Source organism: Lynx rufus, unplaced genomic scaffold, assembly GCF_022079265.1.
Source record: "Lynx rufus isolate CCGP_SWC_20201006 ecotype Redwood Valley unplaced genomic scaffold, mLynRuf1.p SCAF_7, whole genome shotgun sequence".
Taxonomy (NCBI): Eukaryota; Metazoa; Chordata; class Mammalia; order Carnivora; family Felidae; genus Lynx; species Lynx rufus.
In genome coordinates, this window is record NW_025814889.1 from 39,567,817 (window position 1) to 39,593,791 (window position 25,975).

The window sequence follows — 25,975 nt, forward strand, 5'->3', positions numbered from 1 at the left end:
GTCTGTCTAGGAATGACTACAAGTATCACCCATCTTTAAAGAATGATTTGGTTCACAGTAGTAACCGCAGAAAGGTAGAAATATGAGTGATCTAAACATTTTCCTTTTTTGACATACCTTTGTGTTATTTGTTTTGTTGTGTTTTTAACTAACTCTATTAAAGTTTCTTAAGTTGGATACTTTATTATCTGAGTTTCCAGTTTCTTATCTGTCAAATGGGAATAACAGCAAACTCTTCATAGTATTATTATGAGGATTAAATGAGATAATTTATAACCATCAAAAAAATAATGATTTGTCATTTTAATTACCAAGTGTCATATAGTTACTAGATACTATTTCTTAAATACTTGTGTTTTCCGGGCACTGGACTAGGTACTTTACACACATTATTTCACTTAATCTACATATATGCTCTACACTGGATGTATTACTATTCTAGTTTCATAGGTGACAAAATTGTAGCTTAGAGAAGATACATAAATTGGCTAGTATCTCAGAGCTACCATATGATGGAGTTTAGTATCCAAATACAGTTCTGACTCCAGAATTGGCTCTCCACACCTACAGTACATGGCTGTGTTTTAATGACTTGGAAAGAAGAGAAAAGCAGTTGTATCAGTCTGTTATGGGGCTGGTTTAAGGGATCCATGGGCCATGGCAGTTGGTGTAAAGTCCTCCTAGATGGTTCTCCTAATTTGAATAATAGCTGTTTCAGGGAAATTTTGTACTTCAGTGGAAAACTATGCATAATCTTATAGCATAGTCTTCCACATCTTCTGATCCTCTATTTTACAACTCTGTAGATAAGTGATAGCAATTCAATAGAATCCTTATTTACACATGTTAATTCTCAGAGAAGGTTCCACTGACTTCCTCCCCCACTGTGGAAAAGGTCAGTTTTGCTTACATTTGCACCTTCACTTCAATATCCCTGATCCATATATGTGGTTTTTTTCTTTGATTTTCCTTTGAACCTCACCAGTTCCTTGTTAATGATTAAAAAAAACCTTTAATGTGAGTTTATTTCTATACATATATGAAGCTTATTAATTCACCCTTCTCTGAAAATGATATTTTAATAGTTTTGGAAGTCTTTGCCAAGATGTCCAAAAGATTCATCTTGAGAGAATATTGAGGGAAGTGTACCAGGTACATTTTTTCTTTGACCCCAGAGATGAATTCAAGGTGGCAATAGAACTTTGCAGACATTTTCTTTTTTCTAGTTTTAATTTTCCTATGTACTGATTTTGCTTTTGGTTTTCATTTTGGTTCTTTTATGGCCAATAACCATTGGTGGCAGCAATGATCAAGAACTTGGTTTTATTGCTTAACCATTTTGTGATTCTTTAATGGAATAATTGTTATAGAGATTTATTTTCTATTGGGCAAGAGACAACGTATTTTTTTGCTCCTCTCAAGCTCAAAGTAATTAAGAATTTTGTGCCCACTTAGGAGAAGAGCTCTTTGATTTATGCACATGTGATTTTTGTGTTTCTGTGTTTACTTTTGATGCATGGTTGAAAGTTCATTATTTTTTATTGAGATTTAATTGACATATAACATTATATTAGTTTCAGATTCAAATTATAATGATCCAATATTTGCATTATTGCAAAATGATCACCACCATAAGTCTAGTTAACATCCATCACCATGCATAGTTCAAAATATTTTTCTTGTGATGAGAACTTTTAAGATCTACTCTCTTTGCAACTTTCAGATATACAACATAGTATTATTAACTATGGTCACCATGCTATACATTAAATCCCCAGGATTTATTTATTTTATAGTTGGAAGTTTATACCTTTTGACCCTCTTCACCCATTTTGCTCACTCTCACACCACCCACCTCTGGCAGCCACCCACCTGTTCTCTGCATCTATGAGTCCCTTTTTTTTTTTTTTAAGATTCTACATATAAGTGAGATCATATGGTATTTGTCTTTCTCTGTCTGACTTATTTCACTTAGCTTAATACCCTCTAGGTCCATCCATGTTATTACAAATGGCAAGACTCCCTTCTTTTTATGGCTGGATAATATTCTGTTGTGTATTTTCTTTATTGAGTCATCCATGGATGGACACTTAGGTTGCTTTCATGTATTGGTTATTGTAAATAATGCTTCAATAAACACAGGGGTGCAGCTATCTCTTAAAAATAGTGATTTTGAGGGGCGCCTGGGTGGCGCAGTCGGTTAAGCGTCCGACTTCAGCCAGGTCACGATCTCGCGGTCCGTGAGTTCGAGCCCCGCGTCGGGCTCTGGGCTGATGGCTCGGAGCCTGGAGCCTGTTTCCAATTCTGTGTCTCCCTCTCTCTCTGCCCCTCCCCCGTTCATGCTCTGTCTCTCTCTGTCCCAAAAATAAATAAACGTTGAAAAAAAAAATTAAAAAAAATAGTGATTTTGTTTCCTTCAGATATACAAAGGAATTGCTGGATCATATGAAAATTATTAATTTTAATAATTTCCTCATGTGGTTACAATTAGTATTAAATGACATAATATGCACGAAACTGTGTAATCTTATGGTGGTGGATATGATTAATACTACTCCAACATTTCATGTTGAAATTAGATTTCAGAAGAGAGAAGAGAAGATTAAGAGAAGTCAATAAGCTTGATAATACAGTGAAACATAGCTAGCCATCTATGGGAGTACTAGGAAATAAAACTTGACTTCCTGGGGTGCCCGGGTGGCTCACTCGGTTAGGCGTCTGACTTCGGTTCAGGTCATGATCTCACGGTTTGTGAATTAGAGCACCATGTCCAGCTCTGTGCTGACAGCTCAGATCCTGGAGCCTGCTTCAGATTCTGTGTCTCCTCCTCTCTCTGCCCCTCCCCTGCTCATGCTCTGTTTCTGTCTCTCAATAATAAATGTTAAAAAAATTGAAAAAAACCCCAAAACTTGGCTTCCTGTATATATGGGAAGTACTGCCCTGGATGAAAAGAGAATTACTGGAAGACAGTATGGCTAGGGATGTGTACTGTGATTCATTCCTATCAGACCAGGTAGGAGCTATGGGAGATTCATTCCTATCAGACCAGGTAGGAGTTCAGCTACTTGCTGAGCTTTTGTGATGAATTTTTTTTAACATTTTTTTTCTGGGGTGCCTGGGTCACTCAGCTGGTTAAGTGTCTGACTCTTGATTTCAGCTCAGGTCATGATCTTATAGTTTGTTAGTTCAAGCCCCACGTCAGGCTCTGTGCTGACAGTGCAGAGCCTGCTTGGGATTCTCTCTCTCTCTCTCTCTCTCTCTCTCTCTGCCCCTCACCCACTCGTGCTCTCTCTCAAATAAACTTACAAAAATTGTTTTTCTGAACCAAAGATCAGTAAAAAGTGGGAAATTCTATTTGGACATAATTTAGCTTTAAGAAGAAGTTTTAAGAAAGAGTGCTGCCTATAGGCATGTCCAAGAAAGGGACAGAGAAAAGGTGGTGGAGTCAGAGAGAGATAGCATTCAAGAAAGGAAAAATCAGGTTCTAATACACAAACTATCCACCAGTAGGACCAACTTGATGGCCCTCTACTGCAGAGATGATTTAGGGATTTAGGGGAGATGATGTGTAATACAAACTATCTGCATAATTCAATATGTATACAGTGTTTGTGTACAACACACTCTACTAGAAACTGTGGGACATGTAAAGATGAAACAAATATGATCTTGCCTTCTGGAAGCATAAAGTCCACTGTAGAGACAAAATATGAACACAAATATTACTAAATACTATGTGATCAGTGTTAGAATAAAAAGAGAGATGCTTAATGTTACACAAGGGACAGATAATTTGGGGTGGGTGACTAGAAAAAGTAGTGGCATTTGAGATGGACCTTTAAACATTTTGGTAGTCAGATATAACAGGGTGGGCGTGGCAACAAAATGACATATGCAAAGTATAGTATTCGGGATAATGCTAGGTTTAAATCAAATAGCCCCTGAAGTGTCAGTGGTAGAAGTAGAGGTTTATTTCTCAATCACTTTGCTTACAGAGGACACTCAATGAGAAGCTTTCTTTGCAGTGAATCAGGGACCTAGGCTCTGCTTTTGCATGGTTTCCTCAAAATCTATTCTTCAGGTTTATGGGGAAATACCAAGATCACAGAGAACTGAATGGGAGACTTTTGTGGTCCAGGCCTGGAAATGTCAAACATCACTTCTACCGATATTCCTTTTGTCTTTGTCTTTTTAAAGTTTGATTGTAATGTGTCTCAGCATGGGTCGCTTTGAGTTCATTTTTCTTGGAGTTTATTGAACTTTTTGGATGTTTATATTCATGCCTTTCTTCATATTTGCAAAGCTTTAAGCCATTATTTCCTCAAATATCCTCTCTGCCCTTTCTCTTTCTCTTCTCCTACTGGGACTCCCACAATGTACTGTTTATTTGATGGTGTCCCACAGGTTCCTTTGGCTCTGTTCACTTTTCTTCAATCTTTTTTCTTTCTGTTCCTTAGAGTTGATAATTTCCACTATCCTGTTTTCAAGTTTTCTGATTCCTTCTTCTGCCTGCTCAAACCTGCCTTTGAATCCCTTTAGTGAAATTTTCAATTCAGTTATTATACTTCTCATCTCCAGAATTTCTTTTAGGTTATCTCTAGGTTTTCTATCTCTTTTTGATATTTGCATTTTGTTCACACATTGTTTCCTCAGTTTTCTCCACATGTTTCTTTTAGTTCTTTGGGCATCTTTTAGACAGCTGTTTTATAGTCTTTGTCCAGTGGACCTGCCATCAGGTCTTTTTCAGACACAGTTTCTGTTGACCTACTTTTTTTCCTTTGAGTGAGCCACACTACTCTGTATCTTTGTATGCCTTGTGATTTTTGTTGAAAACTGGGCATTTGAATCTAATGGCTGCAAGTTTAGAATTGAGGCTATAAGCTATCAGTATTCGTCATTCAAAAGAGCATTAAGTGTAAGCAGTAGTATCTTCATACTCCACACGATGCTATATTAGATTATAAAGTCTTAAATTAAAGGATCTCTATTCTGATTGGAAAAAGTATTCTTATAAGGAATCTTAATCAGGTTAAGATTTTAGGAGCTTAAGGTCACATAAGTTAGGATAATCTTTGACAAACAAATTGAATTAAATAATTTTGAATTCATAAAAACAGCTATGTCTTTTATGGTTTCTCAGTATTAAGTATAATGGAAGTATGCATTTTTATTTTACTTTGATATGTTCTTCATAAACTTTTACAGGTTATAAAAATCCAATAAGCTATATTACTTCTACTTAATGTTTAAGATCATGAAAAATATAAATTTGTGTTTAATCAAATTGAATGATTATTCTGACAAACTTTATTACAACAGTTATTATATTTTATGGTACTGTTGGCTTGATTGTAAATTTCCAGCATCTTTAATGTAACTTAAAACATTGGTATTAAATTGAGTTAATTCATGGATATTAATTGGATACCTTGCTCATTTCTTTTTTATTTTTTTCAATATATGAAATTTATTGTCAAATTGGTTTCCATACAACACCCAGTGCTCATCCCAAAAGGTGCCCTCCTCAATACCCATCACCCACCTTCCCCTCCCTCCCACCCCCCATCAACCCTCAGTTTGTTCTCAGTTTTTAAGAGTCTCTTATGCTTTGGCTCTCTCCCACTCTAACCTCTTTTTTTTTTTCCTTCCCCTCCCCCATGGGTTTCTGTTAAGTTTCTCAGGATCCACATAAGAGTGAACACATATGGTATCTGTCTTTCTCTGTATGGCTTATTTCACTTAGCATTACACTCTCCAGTTCCATCCACGTTGCTACAAAGGGCCAGATTTCGTTCTTTCTCATTGCCCTGTAGTACTCCATTGTGTATATAAACCACAATTTCTTTATCCATTCATCAGTTGATGGACATTTAGGCTCTTTCCATAATTTGGCTATTGTTGAGAGTGCTGCTATAAACATTGGGGTACAAGTGCCCCTATGGATCAGTACTCCTGTGTCCCTTGGGTAAATTCCTAGCAGTGCTATTGCTGGGTCATAGGGTAGGTCTATTTTTAATTTTCTGAGGAACCTCCACACTGTTTTCCAGAGTGGCTGCACCAATTTGCATTCCCACCAACAGTGCAAGAGGGTTCCCGTTTCTCCACATCCTCTCCAGCATCTATAGTCTCCTGATTTGTTCATTTTGGCCACTCTGACTGGCGTGAGGTGATATCTGAGTGTGGTTTTGATTTGTATTTCCCTGATGAGGAGCGACGTTGAGCATCTTTTCATGTGCCTGTTGGCCATCCGGATGTCTTCTCTAGAGAAGTGTCTATTCATGTTTTCTGCCCATTTCTTCACTGGGTTATTTGTTTTTTGGGTGTGGAGTTTGGTGAGCTCTTTATAGATTTTGGAGACTAGCCCTTTGTCTGATATGTCATTGGCAAATATCTTTTCCCATTCCGTTGGTTGCCTTTTAGTTTTGTTGGTTGTTTCCTTTGCTGTGCAGAAGCTTTTTATCTTCATAAGGTCCCAGTAATTCATTTTTGGTTTTAATTCCCTTGCCTTTGGGGATGTGTCGAGTAAGAGATTGCTACGGCTGAGGTCAGAGAGGTCTTTTCCTGCTTTCTCCTCTAGGGTTTTGATGGTTTCCTGTCTCACATTCAGGTCCTTTATCCATTTTGAGTTTATTTTTGTGAATGGTGTGAGAAAGTGGTCTAGTTTCAACCTTCTGCATGTTGCTATCCAGTTCTCCCAGCACCATTTGTTAAAGAGACTGTCTTTTTTCCATTGGATGTTCTTTCCTGCTTTGTCAAAGATTAGTTGGCCATACGTTTGTGGGTCTAGTTCTGGGGTTTCTATTCTATTCCATTGGTCTATGTGTCTGTTTTTGTGCCAATACCATGCTGTCTTGATGATTACAGCTTTGTAGTAGAGGCTAAAGTCTGGGATTGTGATGCCTCCTGCTTTGGTCTTCTTCTTCAAAATTACTTTGGCTATTCGGGGCCTTTTGTGGTTCCATGTGAATTTTAGGATTGCTTGTTCTAGCTTCGAGAAGAATGCTGGTGCAATTTTGATTGGGATTGCATTGAATGTGTAGATAGCTTTGGGTAGTATTGACATTTTGACAATATTTATTCTTCCAATCCATGAGCAGGGAATGTCTTTCCATTTCTTTAAATCTTCTTCAATTACCTTCATAAGCTTTCTATAGTTTTCAGCATACAGATTCTTTACATCTTTGGTTAGATTTATTCCTAGGTATTTTATGCTTCTTGGTGCAATTGTGAATGGGATCAGTTTCTTTATTTGTCTTTCTGTTGCTTCATTGTTAGTGTATAAGAATGCAACTGATTTCTGTACATTGATTTGTACCCTGCAACTTTGCTGAATTCATGTGTCAGTTCTAGCAGACTTTTGGTGGAGTCTATCGGATTTTCCATGTATAGTATCATGTCATCTGCAAAAAGCGAAAGCTTGACTTCATCTTTGCCAATTTTGATGCCTTTGATTTCCTTTTGTTGTCTGACTGCTGATGCTAGAACTTCCAACACTATGTTAAACAACAGCGATGAGAGTGGGCATCCCTGTCGTGTTCCTGATCTCAGGGAAAAAGCTCTCAGTTTTTCCCCATTGAGGATGATGTTAGCTGTGGGCTTTTCATAAATGGCTTTTATGATCTTTAAGTATGTTCCTTCTATCCCGACTTTCTCAAGGGTTTTTATTAAGAAAGGGTGCTGAATTTTATCAAAGGCCTTTTCTGCATCGATTGACAGGATCATATGGTTCTTCTCTTTTCTTTTATTAATGTGATGTATCACGTTGATTAATTTGCGAATGTTGAACCAGCCCTGCATCCCAGGAATGAATCCCACTTGATCATGGTGAATAATTCTTTTTATATGCCGTTGAATTCGATTTGCTAGTATCTTATTGAGAATTTTGGCATCCATATTCATCAGGGATATTGGCCTGTAGTTCTCTTTTTTTACTGGGTCTCTGTCTGGTTTAGGAATCAAAGTAATACTGGCTTCATAGAATGAGTCTGGAAGTTTTCCTTCCCTTTCTATTTCTTGGAATAGCTTGAGAAGGATAGGTATTATTTCTGCTTTAAACGTCTGGTAGAACTCCCCTGGGAAGCCATCTGGTCCTGGACTCTTATTTGTTGGGAGATTTTTGATAACCGATTCAATTTCTTCGCTGGTTATGGGTCTGTTCAAGCTTTCTATTTCCTCCTGATTGAGTTTTGGAAGAGTGTGGGTGTTTAGGAATTTGTCCATTTCTTCCAGGTTGTCCAATTTGTTGGCATATAATTTTTCATAGTATTCCCTGATAATTGTTTGTATCTCTGAGGGATTGGTTGTAATAATTCCATTTTCATTCATGATTTTATCTATTTATCTCCCTTTTCTTTTTGAGAAGCCTGGCTAGAGGTTTGTCAATTTTGTTTATTTTTTCAAAAAACCAACTCTTGGTTTCGTTGATCTGCTCTACAGTTTTTTTAGATTCTATATTGTTTATTTCTGCTCTGATCTTTATTATTTCTCTTCTTCTGCTGGGTTTAGGCTGCCTTTGCTGTTCTGCTTCTATTTCCTTTAGGTGTGTTGTTAGATTTTGTATTTGGGATTTTTCTTGTTTCTTGAGATAGGCCTGGATTGCAATGTATTTTCCTCTCAGGACTGCCTTCACTGCATCCCAAAGCGTTTGGATTGTTGTATTTTCATTTTCGTTTGTTTCCATATAGTTTTTGATTTCTTCTCTAATTGCCTGGTTGACCCACTCATTCCTTAGTAGGGTGTTCTTTAACCTCCATGCTTTTGGAGGTTTTCCAGACTTTTTCCTGTGGTTGATTTCAAGCTTCATAGCATTGTGGTCTGAAAGTATGCATGGTATAATTTCAATTCTTGTATACTTATGAAGGGCTGTTTTGTGACCCAGTATATGATCTATCTTGGAGAATGTTCCATGTGCACTCGAGAAGAAAGTATATTCTGTTGCTTTGGGATGCAGAGTTCTAAATATATCTGTCAAGTCCATCTGATCCAATGTATCATTCAGGGCCCTTGTTTCTTTATTGACCGTGTGTCTAGATGATCTATCCATTTCTGTAAGTGGAATATTAAAGTCCCCTGCAATTACCACATTCTTATCAATAAAGTTGTTTATGAGTAATTATTTTATATATTTGGGGGCTCCCGTATTCGGCGCATAGACATTTATAACTGTTAGCTCTTCCTGATGGATAGACCCTGTAATTATTATATAATGCCCTTCTTCATCTCTTGTTACAGCCTTTAATTTAAAGTCTAGTTTGTCTGATATAAGTATGGCTACTCCAGCTTTCTTTTGGCTTCCAGTAGCATGATAAGTAGTTCTCCATCCCCTCACTCTGAATCTAAAGGTGTCCTCAGGTCTAAAATGAGTCTCTTGTAGACAGCAAATAGATGGGTCTTGTTTTTTTTATCCATTCTGATACCCTATGTCTTTTGGTTGGTGCATTTAGTCCATTTACATTCAGTGTTATTGTAGAAGGATACGGGTTTAGAGTCATTGTGATGTCTGTATGTTTTATGCTTGTAGCGATGTCTCTGGTACTTTGTCTCACAGGATTCCCCTTAGGATCTCTTGTAGGGCTGGTTTAGTGGTGACGAATTCCTTCAGTTTTTGTTTGTTTGGGAGACCTTTATCTCTCCTTCTATTCTAAATGACAGACTTGCTGGATAAAGGATTCTCAGCTGCATATTTTTCCTGTTCATCACATTGAAGATCTCCTGCCATGCCTTTCTGACCTGCCAAGTTTCAAAAGAGAGATCAGTCACGAGTCTTATAGGTCTCCCTTTATATGTTAGGGCACGTTTATCCCTTGCTGCTTTCAGAATTTTCTCTTTATCCTTGTATTTTGCCAGTTTCACTATGATATGTTGTGCAGAAGATTGATTCAAGTTACGTCTGAAGGGAGTTCTCTGTGCCTCTTGGATTTCAATGCCTTTTTCCTTCCCCAGTTCAGGGAAGTTCTCAGCTATTATTTCTTCAAGTACACCTTCAGCACCTTTCCTTCTCTCTTCCTCCTCTGGGATACCAATTATGCGTATATTATTTCTTTTTAGTGTATCACTTAGTTCTCTAATTTTCCCCTCATACTCCTGGATTTTTTTATCTCTCTTTTTCTCAGCTTCCTCTTTTTCCATAATTTTATCTTCTAGTTCACCTATTCTCTCCTCTGCCTCTTCAATCTGAGCCATGGTCGTTTCCATTTTATTTTGCATGTCGTTTAAAGCGTTTTTCAGCTCTTCTTGACTGTTCCTTAGTCCCTTGATCTCTGTAGCAAGAGATTTTCTGCTGTCCTCTATACTGTTTTTAAGCCCAGTGATTAATTTTATGACTATTATTCTAAATTCACTTTCTGTTATATTATTTAAATCCTTTTTGATCAGTTCATTAGCTGTTGTTATTTCCTGGAGATTCTTTTGAGGGGAATTCTTCCGTTTGGTCATTTTGGATAGTCCCTGGAGTGGTGCGGACCTGCAGGGCACTTCCCCTGTGCTGTGGTGTATAACTGGAGTTGGTGAGTGGGGCCGCAGTCAGACCTGATGTCTGCCCCCAGCCCACCGATGGGGCCACAGTCAGACTGGTGTGTGCCTTCTCTTCCCCTCTCCTAGGGGCGGGATTCACTGTGGGGTGGCATGGCCCATCTGGGCTACTTGCACACTGCCAGGCTTGTGGTGCTGGGGATCTGGTGTATTAGCTGGGGTGGGTAGGCAAGGTGCACGGGGGCAGGAGGGGCAGGCTTAGCTCGCTTCTCCTTAGGTGATCCACTTCAGGAGGGGCCCTGTGGCAGCGGGAGGGAGTCAGACCCGCTGCCGGAGGGGTGGCTCCACAGAAGCACAGCGTTGGGTGTTTGCGCCGAGCGAGCAAGTTCCCTGGCAGGAACTGGTTCCCTTTGGGATTTTGGCTGGGGGATGGGCAAGGGAGATGGCGCTGGCGAGCTCCTTTGTTCCCCGCCAACCTGAGCGCCTTTGTTCCCCGCCAAACTGAGCTCTGTCGTCCCGTCCTGGGGCTCAGCAACTCTCCCTCACTTTGTCCTCCAGCCTTCCCACTTTCTGAGCAGAGCTGTTAACTTATGACCTCCCAGATGCTAAGTGCCGCTTGCTGTCGGAACACACTCCGTCCGGCCCCTCCGCTTTTGCAAGCCAGACTTGGGGGCTCTGCTTGGCCGGCAGGCTGCCCCTCTGCCCTGGCTCCCTCCCGCCAGTCTGTGGAGCGTGCACTGCCTCGCCGCCCTTCCTACCCTCTTCTGTGGGCCTCTCATCTGCGCTTGGCTCTGGAGACTCCTTTCTGCTAATACTCTGGCGGGTTTCTGGGTTATTCAGGCAGGTGAAGGTGGAATCTAAGTGATCAGCAGGACGTGCGGTGAGCCCAGCGTCCTCCTATGCCGCCATCTTCCGACGATCCCCCCCTACCTTGCTCATTTCTAAGATAGAATACTGAAACCTTGATGGCTAAAAATAGTTTGTATGCTTTTGTTTCTTATTTTTTATTATGATAGAGAGGCTATATCTTTGGGTCTGTTAATGTGTCTACTTCTGCCACTTGGTTATGTGAGGGATGTAAATGGCTGTGAAAGTTGTCTTATGTGTGTTCATGAGTTCGGCTAGTCTGCACTTTAGCTTGTGTGTAACAGTTCACAATTATATACCTACCCCTCCCCACATTTTGTGTGTGTGTGTGTGTGTGTGTGTGTGTGTGTGTGTGTGTGATAGAAAAAAATGGAAAGTACTTAGCCTAAACATTTTTATTAGTATCACTTAACTATTTTTATGAATAATGGTTTCACGGAAATCCAGCTGTGTACAGGCGAGTTCTTCTAGGAACTACAGGTGAAACCTGGTAGGAAGAGTTTGTTAGTCTCGACTTCCTAGTCTCAGGATATCAAATGATGGAGGCCTGTAAAAGTCCAACCTGAGATTCCTTATGAAAACTTCCAGTAAAGCAAACTTAAGGCCTATCTGGTTGCTATACCTATGTAAATAATCAGACCAAATCTGGTGAAATTAGCCTTGTTTTGTGATCAAAAGTTACCTTATTTTGAGATTTATCAAAATGTAGGCAACTAAGGTAAAAAAATTTGTCCTCCAGTAGAAAATGATGCATTCCCTATAGTCTATAGTTTATAGACTAAGCATTGTTTACAGTCCTCCACATAATCTGATTCTGATTCTATGGGAGCTATTTTACAACTGTGAGCTGTAGGTAGTTGAACGACAATGCAGAATAATTCTACATGTCTGTGGACACATAAATTCTGTCTAGTGGAGGTTCAGCTGATTTCCCTTCTGCACTGTGGAAGAGGCCAGTTTTGCCATTCATTTCAATTTTTCTGATCTATAATACATCTTTTTTTTATTCTCCTTTGAACTGGTTGTAACACCTCACCAATTTCCTCATTAATGAGTTAAATAAAATCTTTAACATGTGTTCATTTTAATATCTGATTGGGAGTCCTGATTTTACCTTTTGAAAATTATCCTTCAATATTACCTACTTATTTGAAGATAGGCACACTATCTGCAAATAGACATGTTCCATAATTGGGCTGTAACATGTACAGGGAAGTCTTATAATGCAGATGTAGAGTTTTTATTTCTCTTATCTTTTTCAATTCTTTTCACAGAACATTGAAAAAATTATAGCATACCATACAACTTTATGATAGAGTATAAAGAACTGTTAGCTGGCTGTGTTTATAGGTTTTTATTGCCTATTTACATTTTTAAACCTAAAAAGTGTGCACCTTATATCTATTATTCCACTCTATCCAGAACTTTGCAAAAGTGGTTGATGAGGCCATAATGACTGACTGAAAGACTAATCACATGACTTTTTCTATCAATGAAGTCTACAATCAAACATCTATATCTTCCAAACCCCATTGCCCTCTTGCAACCTTTAATTCTTTCTCTTCTTATACAGTAGTATCATGAACAGGTGGGAAGGTAGAGGCCAAATTATTTCTGAGTCTTTCTTTTAAAAAAATTTTTTTAAAGATTTATTTACATTTGAGAGAGAGAGAGCGCGTGCAAGAGAGACAGAGAGAGAGAGAGAGAGAGAGAGAGAGCGAGCAGGGGAAAGGCAAAAAGAGAGGGAGACACAGAATCCGAAACAGGCTCCTGGCTTTTGAGCTGTTAGCACAAAGCCCAATGCAGGGCTTGAACTCACAAACTGTGAGATCATGGCCTAAGCCAAAGTCAAATGCTTAACCAACTGAGACACCCAGGTGTCTCATTTCTGAGTCTTTCTTTCTTTTTTTTTTTTTTAACGTTTATTTATTTTTGAGACAGAGAGAGACAGAGCATGAACGGGGGAGGGCCAGAGAGAGGGAGACACAGAATCTGAAACAGGCTCCAGGCTCTGAGCTGTCAGCACAGAGCCCGATGCGGGGCTCGAACTCACGGAGTGCAAGATTATGACCTGAGCCGAAGTCGGCCGCTTAACCGACTAAGCCACCCAGGCGCCCCTCTGAGTCTTTCTTAATCAAGGCCAGGGAAAATTTTCACATCCATGAAAGAGAACATAAAAAGGGTTAAGGGTTTTAACTTTCTCTCCTCAGCCATCTTCTGCTCCAGTACTTTAGTTTGAAGTTAACATATATAGCTTCCATTCTATTCTTCTTCACCTCTAGCTCTGCTAAGCATACTTTATGAAATTTTCCTTGACAACCTCCGACTTGGATCTATTCTTTAAAAACCTATAGCAATTACTGCCAGAAAATCCATTTGGCAAATGGATAATTTGGGTCTACTGGTTATTTAGATCTAATTAGGGTCTACTGATTATTTAGAACTTTTATATTATATTTATATTTCACATGTATAGCTTTTATTTCCCCAAATTAATGGCAAGGTCTATGAGGGCAGAAACTGTTTTTATTTATTTATTGTTGCATACCGCAGAGTGTTCCTTCCTTAATGATAAATTGTGACTGTTTTTTTAATTTGATTTAGTATTAAAATTGATGTATCTTTTGTTTTTCTACAGGAAAGAGCAAAGGTAAAGAAAAGATCTAATAGAAGCAGTTTTGATTGGCACTTACTCTATAGTAATTGGATATTCATTATCTATATGTCTTAATGTTTTGTGCATATTTGTTAGTGTTTTCTCTCTTAGGCTATATAAGATAGACCAAATAGATTTTGAATAAATAGATGGGTCATGCAACATTACATGCAAATAGGTGTTTGATAAATATTAATACTAAGGATGAGAATCACCATAGTGATTCCATTAGATTATGAAACCCTTAAATTAAGAAAAAGAATTCTGTCTAACCTGTTTTTATATCTCTGACCCTAGGACTAAGCACAGAGTCTGTGCCAGTTATCCACATTGTCTTTCAATTCCAAGTCTACCATCCTTTGCCTTGCTCTGTGACACTGGAATTGGACCCCTTTTACCATTTTTTCTTTGGCAACTGGCTTTGTTAGTAGAGGGCACTGGAGAGACACTGAACTTCTGGCCCACTTGCACCTTCTGGCAAATGTATTCTGCACCAGCAGGCTAGTGCTCCTGTGGCAGCCACACTCTGTCCAAAGAAATCTGAAGCTGCCTTGGTTGAAGGAGAAGGAGCTTCTGTGAGTTCTTAGTCTCTTCCTGTTCACTCTCTTGCAGCCTAGGGGTAGTGGTTTCTCTCTACACTTGCTACTTCTGGAACTCTTACAGTTTTCTTTTACAGCTTTTAGTGGTTAACTTAGTTAATTACCTTTCATTAAATTAAAAAAAATTTAATGTTTATTTATTTTGGGAGGTGAGGGGCAGAGAGAGAGAGAAATGGAGGATCTGAAGCAGGCTCTGTGCTGACAGCAAGATCACAACCTGAGCCGAAGTCAGATGCTCAACCAACTGAGCACCCAGGAACCCCTCACTAAATTTTTTAATATCAAATTACTTGATATGGTTTCCATCTTCTAACTAAACCCTGATTTATGGTGCCTGACACTAAGTACTTAATAAATGTTTGTTGGCTGATGAAGGCAGAATGATAATGTTACTTAGATGAGAATTTACGCTTTTGAGAATTTTGAGGTGTTCTACATTTTGGAAAATAGTTTGTGAACTTTTGAGACATTTCTGTTTGAAATCCAATCCCTTTCTGTTTAAAAACTAACAAAATTTTACACCTGTAATATATGTTTTGCATTAATTATACTATATTTCTTCTATGAAATTACCATATTATAGAATTTACCCCCAAAACAATATGAATGGTAACTTTTTGTTCTAGAGGAATTCATATTTTTCCCCAAGAATTTCACCGTTGAAAATAAGAGGTGGGGTAGTGGTGGTAGAGAGAGTAAGGCTACTCTTAATAGTACTCCACTTATTCCTAATTTAGTATCTATAAAAAGTGGTTGATCCTTACCATTTTCCAGTCTTGGGCTTGGCTGTCTCCAGGAGTATAAACATCAACTTTGCATACTCCATTTTGGCTTTGTAGCCAGTCAACCCTATCCGACATCTGGAAGTAGAAAAAAAATGAGAAAGGGTCATCAAAGGGACAGGTTACATGAACATAAAGAGAAATAGGCAAATGGCTGAGGTGTGGAAAACAGGAACAATGCTTTCAATAGAGAGACCTATCCCAAAAGCTACTTCAACCCACTGAACTCTGGATCTCTTCATCCTCAGCTGTCAACTGCAGGAAGATTTCTTAAATATATGTGTCTCTAGTACGGAAGCTGGTGCTTGGTATATGTAGACGTGCTTAATACAGATTTGTTCATAAATGAACCTATGTAGCCATGTGTTCTGCTCTATGTGTTCTTGCTTGATAACCCTTCCACATCCTGGATTTGCAGTAGACACTCAAAACTCAATGTGATCAAAATAGAATTAATTTGTGTCTTTCTGCCTGTTGTTGTCCCACCAACTTTTTTTTTTTTGCCCACCAGCTTATTTTTAAAGTAATATATGCTTAATTTTCATTAATTTCTAGAGCACTAGCTTAACTTACATTAACAATAAGTCTAATAGATCCTCCTTAAGACCAATCCCTCCTCCAAGTAGCCAAGGATCCTAGGGGAATTCTTAGTCTCCATGGTTCAGCCAATATTCTTGAGGCCAAGAGAAAAGAGATACCACATGCACCATCCAATGGGCCTTTGCGTAGATGCCCTTGCTGATACTGACTGTACTATAGCTCTCCCAATACTTTGCTCTACTCCCTAATCTCAATAATGGCACTGCGGTCTAGCTAGTCTTCCAAACCAGAAAGCTGATAATCATTTTAGTTGTTTTCTCCCACCACAAGCCTCCATCTAGCTGCTACCACTGTCTTCTTTCATTTGTTGCCATTTGTCATGAAAGAATTGCTTATACTTGCTTTTGGCTCACCTCAAAATTTAGTGTAATAGCCCCTATTCTTATATTCCTTGCCGTAGTCTTGTCCACTTTCCATACCATTGCATCTTATTTGATAGTTTTCAAAAATATGGCCAATTATCATAATATTTGTCCACTGCTAATCTACAAGTATGAGAAGCTTCTCTTTGACCTCTTTTTCCATGCCAGATTTCCATTACCAGGCTTCCATACTGAAGTTCCCTGCTTTCATTACAAAGTTTGCTTACATCTATACTTCTCAGTAAGGTAGAATAAGCCAATATTTCCTCTCTAATGTGCCTAAAAATTTTTATTAAGCAGATATACAGATTCATATTTGATTTGCACAAAGCAAAGCAAGTATTTAAAATTGTTACAGTAAAGTCCAAAAGCTCATCCTAATTTTTTTTTACAGTGAAATTGCATTTTATAAAAATTTGCTTGAAATAAGCATTATTAGGGGTTGAATAGCTGGTTAATTGGAAATATTTGTTTTAAAGGACTTTGGGCAGTGGTGGGGGTTGACATCCTCCCTCAAAATTAAACCAACACAAATAAAATACAGATTACACACATGACTTAAACTTACTTATAAATGGATTTATTATTCTTGTCATATAGAATATTATGGGTAATTATTAAAAAGAAAATAGGGGTCCCTGGGTGGCTCAGTTGGTTAAGCGTCCAACTTCTGCTCAGGTTATGATCTCGTGGTTCAGGAGTTCGAGCTCTGCATCGGGCTCTCTGCTGATAGCTCAGAGCCTGGAGCCTGCTTCAGATCCTCTGTTCCCCCCCCCCCCCACCGCCCCTCCCCAGCTCATTCTCTCTCTCTCTCTCTCTCTCTCTCTCTCTCTCAAATAAATAAATAAATAAATAAATAATAAAACAGAAGACCTTTTAAGAGCTACTTGTCTTTTGCTCCCACAAGGATTTGTACGTATTTTCATACCCCAATCACTAATTCAGATTCCTGAGTTAGGGACACAGTTTCTCTTACTCTTCCTGACACTGTAATACAATAGATTCCTTGGGTAAGCAATGGGTTCTCCACCCTGATTAGACCTTAGAATCACTCAGAGAGCTGTTTAAAGATACTGACTCAGATACTACCTTCCAAAGAATCTTATTTCCTTTTTTAAGAAACATTTTTAAAATGTTTATTTATTTTTGAGAGAGAGAACACAAGCAGGGGAGGGGCAGAGAGAGAGGAGGGACATAGGATCCAAAGCGGGCCCTGCACTGACATCAGAGAACCTGATGAGGGGCTTGAACCCACAAACCGTGAGATAATGACCTGAGCCAAAGTCGGATGCTCAACTGACTGAGCCACCCAGGCAACCCCCCAAAAATCTTATTTCAATGGTTTTGGGGTGGGGAAACTTAGACATTGAATTTTGTAAAAGCTCGCTGGATGATTCTAATATACATCTGCATAAGAATGAGAATCCCTGGGCCTGGGTTTATCTGGAGAGATTCTCTCTGAGAAAGACTGGCCAGCTCCAGAAAGATAAATATTTATTCTTTTCGTTAAAAATTTTTACAATTTCCTAAAGTTCTTTGGTATCTCATTTTAATAGTTTTCTTTTAACCCTAACAAGGGAGGTTTTAAAGTCTATGAAGTTAAGCCTAGTATGGTCTCTCAGCAGCTATTATATGCTAATATCCTTATGCTTGAGTCATTACCACGAATAAAGGAATGGATATTACTATTACTTGGACAAATAATGAGAAGACTTAGAAACAGGTTGCTCTGGACTGTTGACAGAACAAGTGAGAGTCAACAGCTTACCTCTCAATCTCCAGTTGGTATTTCATCCTAATGAATTGCTTCTAATAGAAAATGACAAACTCAACAGGATCTCCTAACTTATTTAAGCTATATATCACAATTAAAAAGTAAGAGTGAAAATTAAGTGCAAAAGCAAGGAAATTATGTGATCACTTACTCTTACTGATGACAGGTTCTGAGATACGAGGAAAGCTCTTGATTAATTTGTTGTCTTCACTATCTCTAAATTTACCCACCCCTCCTGCCATGAAATATAAGGGATCTGCAATGGAAAGACACAGATAAAAATGACTAATTTTACATATGAACCCAATTGCCCTTATTACCAAATAATGATTTTGACTTACACATTATTTTTCACATGTAGCACACAAGTCATGAGCACAAAATGACATTCAAATTTCAAGTCCAGATCTTATTCTGGGTGCAGTCTGATGGTTCCCAGATGACAAAAAAAGGTTCTATCTTTTGGCCAACAGTTCCTGAAATGACTATTATTATTCTCCACTTCCAAATCAGTGATTTATAGCCTTAAATAACAATGACGAAACTAAAAGTTTTTAGGTTAATCTCAAACTTGCTTGATTAGTAAGTCAAAAAATAAATAGCTAGAATGAAGAATAAGTGCCCTGAATTAATTCATGGATCTCAAAACACTCTGTAAATATTCTTTTGAGGACTTAAGAGAAATATACATCTTCATGTTGTAAAGGGGATTTATAGTTAGTTAGATATAACTTCCAGATCAATGATCTTCCTTACACTACCTCTTATAAGACATTTAAATTAGGACATTAGGGCACTGTACTTTAAGACATTAGGGCATTGTACTCTCATACTGGAATATCCACCCAACCTCCTAGTGATGTCTCTCTAAATACCACCCTTGCTTGATAGTTCAGGACAAAGCTTACCCCATCTATGAAATATTTCCTAAATACCTAATTCAATGTGATTGGTCCTCCATCAAGGTTTACGTCATATTTTGCTTCAACCTTTACATCCCATCTAGTTTTTTAATTGCTCACACATAGTTCATCTCCTTTATTAGATGGCTTTCTAAGGGCAGATGCATTTTCTTACTCATCTTGGTATCCCTCATAACTAGTGTATTAAAGTTGGTGCTTAATAATTGTCTGCTGTAAGAATGAATATATGAATAGTGCCCATTTCTAATTCCAGATAGTGTCAACTGTTCTTTCTTTAATAGGAGAATCTGAGAATAACTCTCTCTTCCTCTCTCTCTTCATATATATATTTACACACATATATATATATATATATATATATATATATAGTGGTTTATTAACAGACTCTCCTATCCCAATAATACAAATAAATCAGCACTTCAAAAGTGCTCTTGAACTTCTTTCACAAACAGAAAGAACATATTTTAGTCACATGTATCCAGCAAACACTTCCACCTAGATGTACTAGCATTTTTTATTGTATTTTCTATGTCTTCTTGCGTGTTTATCTGCATCCATGGACCTTTAGACTATATATATAGTACTAAATATATTACTATATACATAGTATACATATATACATGTATATGCATACATATATACATAATATACACATATGCATAGTATACATATACAATAAGTACATTATATTACTATATACACAGTACTATATATATATATGTATAGTGTATATATATGTATAGTATTACTATATATATAGTACTATGTATATAATAATATATATGGTACTTAAATATCTTTTGATGGTAATATTCAGACTTCTAAATCTGTATATATTTTTCATAATAAGATGGAAAAGAGGGAAGGAAACTCTAGAATTTAATGGAGTCAATGAATGGTGTCATAAATTTCTTATGCTTAAAGTTGGTGAACAATACCCTGGAGTTAGGGTAGGATGTAAAAGACAAAACGAATGCTTTGTATTATCTATTAAATTTGATGAGGAAAGAAAGATAACTGTATACAATGTATAGACAAATGGACCCTAGAAACCATTCTAACAACCTCATTTTACAGATTAGGAAACTGAGGCTCAGAAAGGGAGTGTTAAAAACAATGGACATACTACTTTAAATTATACAGGTTAGCATCCTGCAAGCTGTGAAATTTTCCTGTGGCCAATAGAGGGATCCTGCAGCCAATAGAAGGGATTTTTCTTAAAAGTGCCAATGTGATTGCTACTTCAATACTAATTGAGGAGTGCAAATCATGAATACCAGCCAGAGAGGGCATAACACAGGGGTTTGGTTATGGTTGCTGTACTCCAGACCATAACTCTATCTCAAGACTGTTTTCTTCTGTATCCATCATAAGCAAGAGGCTCCTGTTTACTCAAGGTTCTTAAAGTCACAGAAAAGCCCAAACTACAGACAACATATATGAAGCAGGGCTGATACATATCATATTAGGTTTTAAAGTTCATTCAACCAAGTTTTGTAACTAGTTTTAAAAAGGAATATATTCAATTATATATATTCTCTTTTTCTGTCTTGCTGCCTCCCTCTAAGTGCCTGGTGCATTGTACACACTCAATAAATTTGGTTATTGTTGACATCAGTTACAATTGATTTTGTTTAAGGATAAGAAGTATGTGTGTGTGTGTGTGTGTGTGTGTGTGTGTGTGTCTTTTTCCCTTGGTGATACCATTCAGTGTTAAGCTTCTCTGTGAATCTCCTCCACTTTCATTTTCCCTTAGTTTCTTCCTCTATTGCACCATAAAGTACAGACACTTCCTCCACATGGCTACATATTGTCTAGCCAAGGCTTCAGAAATAATAGTAGAGAGAATGAAAGTAGAGGAGATTCGGGACTCAGAGCTACACCAGTCTGATTTTGCTATTAGAGCACTGGGGTTAAAAAACAAAAAACAAAAAACTTTTGGAACAGCTACACAATGAAAATAAGGTAGCAGGTAGTCAAGCTTCCAGTCTCATTGTCAAATTGGGAAGCAGGGAGTAAGAGCCCCTCATGATCCCAAAAAGATGGCCAAGGAGATCTGGTCAAATCTGCAACAAAATAAAAATTTCAGCAGTAAAGATGGTAGCTTTAGCTGTAATGCTACTGAGCGAGAGGCTTATTTATTCCCAGAAAACTGATGCAAAAATTAAAACTGTGCAAAGAAGGAGGCTGGGCTGAATACTAAAAGTTAACCATCGCTTGTCACTGAATTCTCCTTTTTAACCACAGAGGCTCAGAAAATGGGCTGTTTTATCAGTCCAATGGAATTTCTTACCTCTGTAGCACTGGAATAGTGAACCACAGAAGACTCCAGTGATGCCCAGTGAAGATGCTGGGATGTTCTTGCTCAGCTCAAGATCTTGTTTCCTCCCCCAGCCTTCCATGTACCTCCCCCTTGTTGGGACTGAAGAGTGACATCAGAATCACAACTGGTGATATCATTGTCTCTATAGCAACAGTAGTGAAGCTACCAGAAACTGAGTTGTCAAAGGACAAGGGGGATAGGTGAAGATACACTTCAAGGCTCTGATGCTTAGTTTGGAAGGACTGGGCTGGCTTGCTTCCAATTATTTTTCTCCTTTAAGTATCTAATTTAGGAAGGGAATACGGGACGGGGAATTTTACCAATGGGTTGAACTTAAAACAACAGTGTTATGTACAAACAAATTCAGATGGGTACAGAGAAGAAATAAAAACTGAGCATCTGCTAATTTTTTTATACAAAGCCCATGGAATCATTTCATTTTGTGGACTCAGCCTTGACTCTGTTATAAGCATCTTACCTTTTGTAATAATAATAATAAATTTGCAGATATTTTGCCCAAACTGACCATTTCTGGGTTATAATTTTGTTTTTGATGGTCAGATACAATAGCACTAATCCTTTCTCTACAATGCCTTGACCTGAGAATGAGCTGGGATAAATCAGACCAAGAGGCATTTGATTGGCAATTTCTTTCCTTGAGGAGGACTTTATTTTTAGTACATCCCCTTTAGAAATGTTATCCTAGGTACTCTTAATTAACGACTCCATATAGGACTGATATGTAGTTTCTATGAAACAAGAAGAATCTTGATCAAGGTCACAAGATAAAGTTTACAACTGTTAACAAATTCAAAAGTGACTGACTTGTTTGTTACAGGCTTTCTTCAACAAGGTTATTTATCTATTGATGATTTTTTTATACTGCCTCAGTTTTTTCATCTTTAAAATAAAGAAATTGGGCTTACTCATGTCTTACATCCCTTCAAGTTCTAACAGTCTAGGATTTTGATACTTCAGTGATATTTAAATAGAACTTCATTTACATGCATACAGTATTCTGCAGTTGAGAAAGTACCTTCACACCCATTATGTCATCTGATCCTCACAATAACCTTTTGAGGTAATAGGGCAGGTATTACTTTCCCTGTTTGACAGGTGTAGAAACTTGCCCAGGTCACAACTATTAACTGGTAAAGCTAGGACTGGGATCTAACATTCCGAGTTTTAAGTCAGTGCTTTTTGAAAAATATGCCACCTTGAAACTAGTATTGAGACCATCAATCAGTGTTTGACTTGGAAATGTAAAATACCATACTTGGCATGTTACACAGGTGTTAGGAGGATGGTGATGATAATGGGGTCTGTCAACTTTTCAGAACCAGTTTTTTATAATCATATTGACCCCAGAATCAAATATCAGAAAATTTTAAGCGCTAGGTGAAAACTGGACGAGGCCAAGAGATTTAAGACTGTGTAGCATTTTTAAACTTCTCTGATTTTCTTCAAAAGTTTCTTTCCTCTTGCAATTCAATTTGGTAGATTGAATTTTACAACCAATTTTACAAGCCTAATAACCTCTGCTCATTATGGGACTTTTGTCCATCCAAGCAACTCGCACTGCTTTCTTCCTAAACACACACACACACCAAAAAACAAACAAAACCCCAAAACACTGAAAGAATTACCAATCTAGAAAGATCCCCCAACTAGTTTGTTCTGATAAGCCCAAGGCAGATGTCTCACAGCAGTGTGCTGTCTCCTACTCCGAGATCTTGAACGACCAAAATAGACTAGTTAAAAAAGCCAAGTACTTAATCTTTCTGGAATCTCCTTGGAGTCTAGATACCTCTTTCTAAAACAGTGCAGATTCTCAAATTGGTCCACAGTTAAAAAAAAAAAAAAAAAAGAACCACTGTTCTAGAGTCATCTTGAGTTTCCTTCTAGAAAAATGTGCAGTGGCTTACGTACCCACTAGATTTTACTTAATATTTCAGGAGGTTCACAGACTTCCTTAAGTCCACTCATGAATCATACACCAGGATAAGGATACCTGGATTCACATGTCAGCTGGTGGTAAATGCTTTCATATATAAAATAGCAACGAAGAGACTGATGGAGTGATGACCACCTTGGGTGTCTGAGAAGTTTTCTTCAAGCAGAAACTTGAGCTGGAGTAGACATCTAAGTGAGCCTGCCAGGCAAAGGGTACAACAAGAGCTAAGTCTCCCGGGAGAGAATGTGCACGAGTTCGACGTGCACATCCTCATTTCTATTTTAATTCCTCCCTTTCTCTTCGTCCCTGCTTCACTCCTTTCTTTTCTGACTTCTCTTCTAGACCCTGGTTCTCTCCTTCGAGAACTTCCCGAGCGCAGGGGCCGCGCCTCTACTTTCCCCTAGTCTCACCAGAACTTCTCTATCTGACATTTTCAGGAAATAATGAACTGAACTGAGTCAGGAAAGCTTGGCTCAGGCAGCTCGGGTTGTGCCATTTTGTATGCCCTCGAGCCAGTCACTGGCAGACTCTGAACTTCACATTCCTTGGTAATGAGATTATCTTTACGGTCGGCTCCAGATCTGAGATTCTGACCCCAAAATTCTTCACTTTCTATTTCCCCTTTTTGCCCTCTTTTCCACGTACCCTCCCTTGTACCTTGCTCTCCTCCCCAGTTCCCTCCAGTTTACACCCTATCCTAATCTCTGACCCGCCCCTTCTTTTCCCGTTGGCGCCTGCGCAGCAAGGCGTGGAAGATTACTTTTGGCCCAGCTCAGTAGCCGTAGCCAGAGCGCCGGTTGCGGGGGATTGTGGGAGAAGATGGCGGCCGCCTTTCACCCTAGGGTTGTCCGAGCCCTGCCAATGTCACGTAAGTGTCACCGGGAGCTGGGGCTCCCTATCGGGATTCCGAGAAGGGGATCCGAAGTGTTGGGAGTGGTGCCGTGCTGCAGCGTTCATGCCGACTCCCAAGGCACCTCGGTTTTTCTAGGTCCGGAACTGCCTGTAGTTTCTGCTTTCCTTTTCCCCTCCCCGGCTCACATATTAAATTGTACACTTGGAAAGGGGTCTGTGCTGAGCGAACATGAGCAACGGGAAGGGAAAAGGAGAACGTGGAGGGGGGGGGGTGTCGTAAAGGATCGAAAGAATGAGTTCTGGTAGAGTTGGAACGGTTTGAGGTTATGAGACAAGTGTGTGTGGCCGGCAGCGGGCCTTTTGGGCCCCCGTGGGGGGAAGAATCAGAAAAAGATGGGGGGAAAAAGATAGTGAGAGAATGTTCTTAATGGATTGACTGTATGATCTTGTGCAAACCCTTAATCTCTCTCAAGTTGAGATTCTTCCTGTTACAGTGGCGGCAATACCACAACGTCAGGGAGTTTCTGAAACGGTTAAAGTAACATTTATAAAAGCATTTTCTAAGTCCGAGGCATTTCTGCGGATGTAGAGTGTATTAGGTCGAGGCACTGAGGTCTGGGGGAGCGAGGGATGCTGGAGAGAGAACCAACAGTCAGGAGTTTAATGGAAAGAAAAGGGAAGAAGAGTAAAGGATATCTAGTGTTTGTCTAAGCGTTGTTTATTTTTCCTTCTATTCTGATTGGATCTGCTGTCACGGTCCTCAGTTTGAGAATACAGTATATATTTGCTCTTACACACACAAAAGGAGGCAAGAAAAGCAAGGAAATTGGAAATACAGTTACGGTTCATTATCATTCTTCTGCCTCCATCCTTTCACAAATTTGACCCAATCAGCCTCCAAAAGTTGTATTTTTTCGTAGTGTATTCTAGTCATTGCCAAATATTGTTTGTTCTCAAAATTAGCTGCATGTTAGACTAATTTTTAATGCTTTTAGAAAAAATAGAAATGGGGACTCATTGCAGAGGTATTAAATCAGAATTTTTGAGATCGGCTCCTTGCACCTTAAATTTTAAAAAGCTACACAAGTAGTTCTGATGTTTAGGCTGAGAAGCAAGTCAGAAGTATTTGGAGGACTTTTTTAGTTTTACATCTTGGGTAGGGCTTCTGCATACTACTGGGAGGGAAGGTGATTGGTTCACATCATTTATAGTGATGGTTTTGTAGTCATGACTTCTTTGCAAGACATTTGTTGGTTCTTGTCAAAGTATTACATTGGTGTGACATAATGTAGATCATGAATGATAATAACTGCTCTTGGTTGAGTATCTGCTATCTGCTATCCACAATCCTAAATATTTCCATAAACATTTTCACTGTAACGTACCCCTTTTAAATTGAAGCCATTGCTTGTGCTCTTAACCAGTATGCTTTATTGTCTCTGGTAAAATAAGCTTTTGCATAAACTCTGGAGAGGCAAGTCTAGTGTGTAACATAATCAAAACACTATAGAACAGAACTGTGTAATACATTATATATGGTGAAATGTGGAGAGACTATTAAGTACCATAGGAAATCAGAAAAGGGAAATATTGTATCATTTGAAGTAATTAGATTGGAAGACCAGTAGAGAATTGCAAAGCTTCCACTGATTTTTTAGGGTTGTTACAATCTGGAAAGTCAGAGAAGCTGGGTATTTTCCCGGCGCGGGCATAGGCAAGGACAAGGTGGAATCACAAGAATTCACAAGAATGGAATCACAAAGTACTTAGAAGGGAGTGAAATGACTACCTATAGATCTGGAGTAGTAGAAAA

The 25,975-nt window shown here is 38.5% G+C and overlaps 2 protein-coding genes across 2 annotated transcripts in view; one reads left to right on the plus strand and one right to left on the minus strand.

Annotated features, from left to right (window-relative positions):
* Nucleotides 1-23,965, minus strand: part of AKAP3 (A-kinase anchoring protein 3) — a 50,221-nt gene extending 26,256 nt beyond the window's left edge. Inside the window, exons 1-4 of the mRNA XM_047067286.1 lie at nucleotides 23,286-23,965; nucleotides 21,327-21,455; nucleotides 18,262-18,366; nucleotides 15,357-15,452 (exon numbers count right to left, since the gene is read on the minus strand). Coding sequence (XP_046923242.1) covers nucleotides 15,357-15,452 — 96 coding nt within the window. The 5' untranslated portion in view covers nucleotides 18,262-18,366; nucleotides 21,327-21,455; nucleotides 23,286-23,965. The remainder of the gene's footprint in view (nucleotides 1-15,356; nucleotides 15,453-18,261; nucleotides 18,367-21,326; nucleotides 21,456-23,285) is intronic.
* Nucleotides 23,966-24,105: 140 nt separating this feature from the next.
* The window catches only part of NDUFA9 (NADH:ubiquinone oxidoreductase subunit A9), a 37,584-nt gene continuing 35,714 nt past the window's right edge, over nucleotides 24,106-25,975 (plus strand). Inside the window, exon 1 of the mRNA XM_047066759.1 lies at nucleotides 24,106-24,178. Within this exon, the coding sequence (XP_046922715.1) occupies nucleotides 24,130-24,178 (49 nt within the window). The 5' untranslated portion in view covers nucleotides 24,106-24,129. The remainder of the gene's footprint in view (nucleotides 24,179-25,975) is intronic.